Source organism: Melitaea cinxia, chromosome 21 (genome assembly GCF_905220565.1).
Source record: "Melitaea cinxia chromosome 21, ilMelCinx1.1, whole genome shotgun sequence".
NCBI classification, from domain to species: domain Eukaryota; kingdom Metazoa; phylum Arthropoda; class Insecta; order Lepidoptera; family Nymphalidae; genus Melitaea; species Melitaea cinxia.
Window position 1 is genome coordinate 8365713 of NC_059414.1, and position 8095 is coordinate 8373807.

The 8095-nt window shown below is 38.1% G+C and overlaps 1 protein-coding gene across 1 annotated transcript; it reads left to right on the forward strand.

The window, feature by feature from the left end:
* Positions 1 to 211: 211 nt before the first annotated feature.
* LOC123664287 lies at positions 212 to 5560 on the forward strand. Its single transcript, XM_045598878.1, has one exon. The coding sequence runs from the start codon at positions 212 to 214 to the stop codon at positions 5558 to 5560; it is 5349 nt and encodes a 1782-aa protein (XP_045454834.1).
* Positions 5561 to 8095: the final 2535 nt, after the last annotated feature.

The following is an 8095-nucleotide window of genomic DNA, read 5'->3' on the forward strand; positions in this document are numbered from 1 at the left end:
GACATACTCTAACATCCAGAGACGTATATCAACTCTAGAAGCCTACTGGAACGACTTTAATGGCAATCATATGCAGCTTATTGACTATCAAAACGTTGATCATGAATACTTCAAGCATAATTGCTAACAAAAAACTAATGATTATTATCAAGAACTGGTACAGTACCTGCATCTGTACTCTTTATTTACTGAAAATCCTTCTGTTCACCAAATGCCTGAGAAACCGCAGCTTGGCAAGTTACAAATGTTTGAAACTCTTATGTTAAAGCCATCAGCGTCACCTGCTAGGAGAGGTGGTATCAAAGCGTCGCCAACACCAGCTACCGCCTCATCGGACATCGACGCCCATGTAGATGCTCCTGCGATACCAGTACCGCAAGCTAGACCACATCAGAGTTCTCATTCAAAAGAAATGAAGAACAGCAGCACCTGTAGCAAATTAGATGAAATGCTTCGCAAACAAAAAAGCAATTTTAAGGCTTTTTCACGAACGATCACTAACATCGACTTCAACAACATCTCTGAAAAATGGGAATTCGAAGACATTTTAAAGCACATAGAGTCACGCTGGTCAAATATTGACAATTTGCATTGGGAGATCGACAGTGAACTGTACGAAGAAGATAAAGAATACGAGCGTTCCTTTAACATTTACGAGCGGGAATATATCGAAATCAAGAAAGTTTTAAATCAAAAAATGTGGTCAGCATCTTTTAGAACACAATCAACACCAACTATGGACATACCATTCTTCCACGGAGATTATCATAAATGGAATTCATTTAAAGATCTATTTTTAGAAACGATTCATAAAAACCGTTCCATGTCCAATGCGCAGAAAATGCAGTTCTTAAAGAGCAAGGTCAAAGGGGAAGCAGAAAAACTCATACAGCATTTAAACGTCAGTACAGAGAACTATCAAATTTGTTGGGATATTCTGAATCACAGATATAACAACAAAAAGTTAATATTCAGCTCTCATATCAACATGTTATTGAATTTACCAACAATGTCACTTCAAACTGCAGCAATTATAAAGAAAATTCACGATACTGCAAATGAATGCTTGAATGCCATAAAGTCGCTTGGAGTCGACATCACTACGTGGGACCCGCTAGTGGTTCATATACTCTCTCAAAAACTTGACCAAGAGACACATAAGGATTACATAGAGTCTTTAAAAAACCCGAGAGAATTACCTACATTGGCCGAATTTTTCGAGTTCTTAGAAATGAAATTTACCTCACTAGAAGCTTCGAAACGAAAACAAGATAGTATTGCGCAAAAATCAACCTCGCAGTATTCTTCATTTAATACAAAGAAACCGAATCAGCAAAATAATTATAATTACAATAAATATTCAACTAACAACGCATATCAACCGAACAAACATATTTCTAAATCGTTACTTGTTTCGTCAGCATTACAATGCCCCCAATGCAAAGGGAAACACGGCATTTTCAACTGTAAAGAATTTTTAGAAATGTCAAATGACATGAAGTTAAAGACTGTCTATGGCCTACGACTATGCACTAACTGTTTATATGATCACAAGGGAAACAAATGCATCTCAACAAAGACATGTAATAAATGTACAGAAATGCATAACACCTTACTGCATGACGCATTCAGTTATTCTTCACACACAGAAGCCAGCCACTCGGACAGAGTTAACGTATCACAGCAGAAAGCAGCGGAAATCCTTCTTGCAACAGCACTAATAAAAGTAACAGCTGCAGATGGTACGCAGCACACCATGCGAGCGCTTATTGACCAAGGATCTCAGATATCTCTCATCACCGAGAATGCAGCGCAGCGACTGCGATTGACCCGTCGTCGTTGCAAAGGCGTAGTATATGGACTAGGTTCTCAAGGAAATAATAGCAAGGGTTCTATACAAATAACAGCATCAGCAATAAACAGCGAATTCACGTTCAATACGAAAGTAATAATAATGAATAGTCTTATCAGTAATCTTCCGAATCGATCATTCTCTAAACCAGCGTGGCCGCATATAGAGCACATTCAATTAGCGGACCCCGAGTTTTATATCAGTAAACCGGTAGATCTGTTACTAGGTGCTGACATTTATTCCCTTATCATGATGGGAGGAATTATTAAGGGAGATAACGAATCCCAGCCCATTGCGCAACAAACGCAACTTGGTTGGTTATTATGCGGTAACGTTAAAACCTATCAATGTAACGTGATATCAACTAACACAGAAGATATACAAAGATTCTGGTCAATCGAAGACATCGTGGATACTTCTGAAAACACTTCATTAGAAGCCCATCATTGTGTTAAGCAGTATAATGAACAAACGACACGTCAATCAGACGGTCGATACATCGTAAGACTCCCTATGAAACCAGACGCCATGGAGAAATTAGGAGAGTCTAAGCAGAGAGCAACAGCACAGTTTCTTCAGTTAGAAAAAAAGCTCACAAGAAACGAAAAATTATCACACGATTACTCAGCCTTCATTGACGAGTATATTACATTGGGTCATATGCAAAAGGTAAACAAAATTGACGGTAATCCGAAACCGTCGTATTATTTACCGCACCATTGTGTCATTCGCCCCGACTCCACTACTACAACGTTGCGAGTCGTTTTCAATGCGTCATCACCCACGTCATCAGGACTTAGTCTTAACGACTTAATGTATAGCGGCCCCAAGTTGCAGAAAGATTTATTATCTTTGATTTTAAAATGGAGATTGTACGAGATCGCATTTACGGCAGATATTGAAAAAATGTTCAGACAGATCAAATTACATCCTGAAGATCAAAATTTACACAAAATTATCTGGAGAGAACCGATCAAACAACAAACTCAATACTACAGCGATAATCGCCCTCTACTTGAATATAAATTATCAACCGTTACTTACGGTACTAAGGCCGCGCCTTTTCTTGCTATGATGACGCTGAAACAACTAGCGAAAGATGAAGGTCATAAATACTCGATCAGAGCTAAGCAAGCACTAGAAGAACAGTTCTACATGGATGACCTGTTGTTTGGGAGTGATGACATCAACTCTGCTTTCAAACTGAAAACTGAACTGATAGCACTTCTCAGTTCAGGTGGATTTAACCTCCGCAAGTGGTCGTCCAACAGCAAATTATTGACGGACCCTGTCTCAAATCAAACATCATTCGACTTCAAGCATTATGAATCAACAAAGGCTCTGGGATTAAAATGGATCCCTCAGGAAGACGTTTTATCGTTTCAACTCAATTTAAGCACTCCATCTAAATCGCTAACTAAGCGGGTACTTTTGTCGGAAATATCCAAAATATTCGACCCGTTAGGATGGCTGTCTCCCGTTACAACTAAGCTGAAACTTTTATTTCAAACAGTGTGGCTACACGACATCCAATGGAATAACGAACTACCAGAAGAATTGAAAAGGGAGTGGAATATAATCCGGGAAGATTTGGAATATATCAACGAGATAAAGGTACAGAGGTGGTTAAAAAGTCACGAATACGACACGATCGAGCTACATGGGTTTTGTGACGCATCAACTAAAGCGTACGCCTGTGTTGTTTACTACAAAATATATAATCATCAAGATCAAAAGAGTACCAATCATTCATTTGTTGTCATCGGAGCAGCGAAAGCAAGACTAGTACCTGTAAAGAAAAAAATCACATTGCCACGACTCGAATTAATGGCATGCCTTTTACTATCAAAGTTAATGGATGTTGTTTCACGCACATTAACTAACTATAACATCAAAGTGTTTGGATGGACGGACTCCACCGCAGCATTAGGATGGATCCAAGGTGACTCTAATCGATGGAAGGCATTTGTAGCAAACAGGGTTGAACAGATCAAAACAATTATGCCTTCAGAATGCTGGCGCTATATAAAATCACAAGATAACCCAGCGGACTGTGCTAGTAGAGGAATCACTGTAAAACAACTACAGCAGCACCCCTTATGGTGGACTGGACCATCATGGTTAACCTCGTTCAATTCAAATTATCAAGAAGAATGCCCGATTTACTACACAGATCAAGAAACAAAACAATTAACTAAACATCAAACAGCTGTTGCTATTACAAACCAACATTGTATAATTAACGATATAATAAGCAGATACAGCAATTTCATTCATGCAACCAGAGTACTCGCTTGGATACTACGTGTGGTGTCACGTAACCGAGACTTATCAAATAAACAGTTTTATTTATCAATTAATGAATTATTACGAGCAAAACATATGATCATAAAATTTTATCAAAACATCGAGTTTACGGAGGAAATTAACTGTATTTTTAATCAAGAAAAAATCAGTTCGAAAAGTAAAATTCTTAACTTAAATCCTTTCTTAGATAAAGAAGGATTATTACGAGTAGGAAGTAGAATCAAGCATGCACAGATTGAAGATGATATGAAGACTCCTTTAATCATACCTCATGAAAGTCATTTAACAAACTTGCTTATAGACCAAGCGCATAGACACACATTTCATGGTGGCGCGAGGTTAACGCTATCACGCCTTAGACAGCACTACTGGGTGATAGGAGGGAACAGAGCAGTTAAGAAGTACATCCGCAAGTGCGTTATCTGCAGAAAGCATAACCCTGATAAGCAAAACCAACTCATGGGTGATTTACCAGCTGCCCGCTGCAATCCAACTCGGCCGTTTTACAACTGCGGCGTCGACTTCACTGGCTACGTTGACATCAAGTACAACAAAGGTAGAGGAGCCAAGATGACCAAAGGGTACATCGCCGTATTCGTTTGTATGGTCACTAAAGCAGTGCATCTCGAACTTGTCTCCGATTTATCATCGTCAGCATTTATATCAGCACTTCGGCGGATGGCAGCTAGACGTGGAGCACCGCGCCATATATACTGCGATAATGGGACCAACTTTGTAGGCGCCGGTCGCGTCTTACAAAAAGAATACCTCAACTTGCAACAATTATTAGATGAACAATTTTATCGCCAAATCACTGACATGAACATACAATTTCATTTTAACGCACCATCTTGGCCCAGTGCCGGTGGGCTCTGGGAAGCAGCTGTCAAGAGCCTAAAGCATCACCTTCGGAGAGTTCTTGGAGAGCAAAAACTGACCTACGAGGAATATGCTACATTATTAGCACAAATAGAAGCGTGTTTAAACACCAGACCGCTGTGCGCTATCACGGAAGATCCCGATGACATAAATTTCCTCACACCGTCTCATTTCTTGGCAAGTGGCCCGACACTCAGCATCCTAGAAACCGAACGAGATGAAAGAACAAGATGGCAGCTAACTCAAAAAATCTTCAATGATTTATGGAAGCGTTGGCAAAACGAATATCTGTGCCAATTATCAGCTCGCAGCAAGTGGCAACAGCCCCAGCAAAATCAGAAAATAGGTGATGTAGTCATCATTCATGACACAAACTTACCGCCCGGCAAATGGCCCCTTGGCAGAGTCGTTGATCTACACCCTGGAAAGGATGGACACGTACGGGTCGTAACTATCAAGACGAAGAATGGCACCATCCAGAGGCCAGTCGTAAAATTATCAACGTTACCTATTAGTAATTAAGAAATCCCCATCATCATCGAGCAACTCGTCACATGAACATATCGAAATGAACGATTTTAGAGATATTCACAGATCGCCCATAAGGCGACTTCTCCGAGTTTTATTAATCATTTTACAAAATAATATGCTGTGTTAATTTTTTATTTTATCAATTTTCAATATTTCTAAGTTACATGTGTTATTTAAGATTCATTTTTATCATTTTAATTTTTAATTTTTATCATTCTTGATTGATATATAAGCGTTTTATAGTATTTAGTTAGTAGGTTATTTTATCTTTAATTATTGTCAACCCTGTAGCATCATCCCTTCATCTCCTGACCCGGAGCATGTACGGTGAACGACCGTACATTTGCGCCCACTCGGCATTTTATATTATAATTAAATTTATTAATTTTTTTGTATGTTAAGCAATAAGTTCAGTTCACATATAACCTCGCGGGCGTGTGCACTCAGTAGCAATTTTATCATGTTTTAACTATCATTTATTTTATCAATAAACATTTTTACATATCATTTCCTGTATCATTTAAAGTTGTGTGGAACACCATACAGATGTTTTTAATGATAAATTACCTGCCTTCAAAAAAGTTGTTTTGGGATTGCTGAGGGATTAATTACTTATAAATGATTTTTGTGTTTGCTGTTAATGTTTGTTTTTTAACTTACTAAATCTATTTTTAATTATACTCATCTGTAATGTAGCAACTACTGTTTGTCCAAATGAAATAAATAAGTAAATAAATAAGTTGAAGTGGCAGTGGTCATCTGTGTCGCAGGACCGATGGCCGTTGGAGTAGACAGGTCCTGGAGTGGAGACCGCGTCTTGGCAAACGCAGTGTGAGATGTCCTCCGGCCCGTTGGCGGTCCAAATCTATGTAAGATTGCCGGTATAGGCTGGATGAGGATTGCGGAAAACCGGGATGTCTGGCGCGAACTTGGGGAGGCCTATGTCCAGTGGACTGCCATAGGCTGAAGTGATGATGATGATATTATTATAAATATCTCTATTATATTATAAATACCTCTTATAATATAACTATATATATATATATTATTGTACACTTACACACTATACTTTCTTGCACATACCAAGGTTGGCTGGCAGACGTTCAGATCACGTTTCTTAAGTTATCCGGCAGTTTTTAACTGAGATAGGGCACAACAGGAAATTTCCTGCTCAAAATATAGAGCAGTCCGACTGGGGTAGTACCTCGGCCTTACAGAAGATCACAGCTAAATAACATTGTTTTCAAGCTGTGTTGTGTTCCTGTTGGTGAGCTCCTGGGGGGAACTGGGGATGGGGTCGGCAACGCGCTTGCGATGCTTCTGGTGTTGCAGACGTCTATAAGCTACGGTAATCGCTTACCATCAGGTGAGTCGTATGCTTGTTTGCCGATCTAGCTATATCAAAAAAAGTTTGCTAGATTTGAGTGTTTTGATAACAAATATGAAGTATGATAAAAGAGGAAATGTTGGTATAAGTAAATTAATTAATGAATAATTTACCGTAGCATAATATTTAAATAAATTAACTATTATTTCTCTTTAATCAGTACAGCAGGAATTTCCTGCTCAAAATATGGAGCAGCCCGACTGGGGTAGTACCTCGACCTTACAGAAGATCACAGCAAAATAATACTGTTTTCAAACAGTATTGTGTTCCTGTTGGTGAGTAAGGTGACCAGAGCTCCTGGGGGGATTGGGGATTGGGTCGGCAACGCGCTTGCGATGCTTCTGGTGTTGCAGGCGTCTATAAGCTACGGTAATCGCTTACCATCAGGTGAGCCGTACGCTTGTTTGCCGACCTAGTGACATAAAAAAAAAAAAAAAAAATAATCTGATTCGGTAGTTTCTGACATTTAATTTTCTCCCTTATGTCTGAGTTGCAATTGACGGTCGCGAAAATTCATAGCATACCTAAATCCCTATTATAAGTTTATGAGTTAGAATTTAAGTTTTTTTGTTACGCTTTCACGCGAAAACTACATAGCCGATCATCACGGAACTTTGTATACATATTCTTGGAGGTATTAGAAGTAACATAAGATATTTATTTATTTAAAAAAATCCAATGCGAGCGAAGCCGCGAATAAAATCTAGTAAAGAATAATAAGAAAAACGTGCTAATTTCACTTATTGTTTATTTATTTAGCTTTATAAAGATTTTACTCGTTGCCGACCATCAGTCTGACAGATTCATCGGGTAACGACATACGCTTGTTGTTTTGTCGATCAGTGTTGTAGTGTAATATTCGCATTTGTGTTTACGTGTTTGTTGTGAGTCTATTTTAATTTAATAAAATAATCTATCATATATGTATCTATTAAAATGAATATCCATTCAAATAAAATTAAAACGACCACAAATATATTCAAGTGTAATTAACTTATAACACTTTATGAAGATAAATTTTTTAAAAATTATACGGGTTTTAAAAAGAGAAACTACGATAAAATAATTAAATGAAATCATTTTAAATATACGAAGTAACACAAGCTATGTAGATTAAAATATAAGAAATTTAAAATTTA

Excerpts from the sequence above, each read along its gene's own strand:
- LOC123664287 (XM_045598878.1), top strand. The coding sequence starts at position 212 with ATGCCTGAGAAACCGCAGCTTGGCAAGTTACAAATGTTTGAAACTCTT.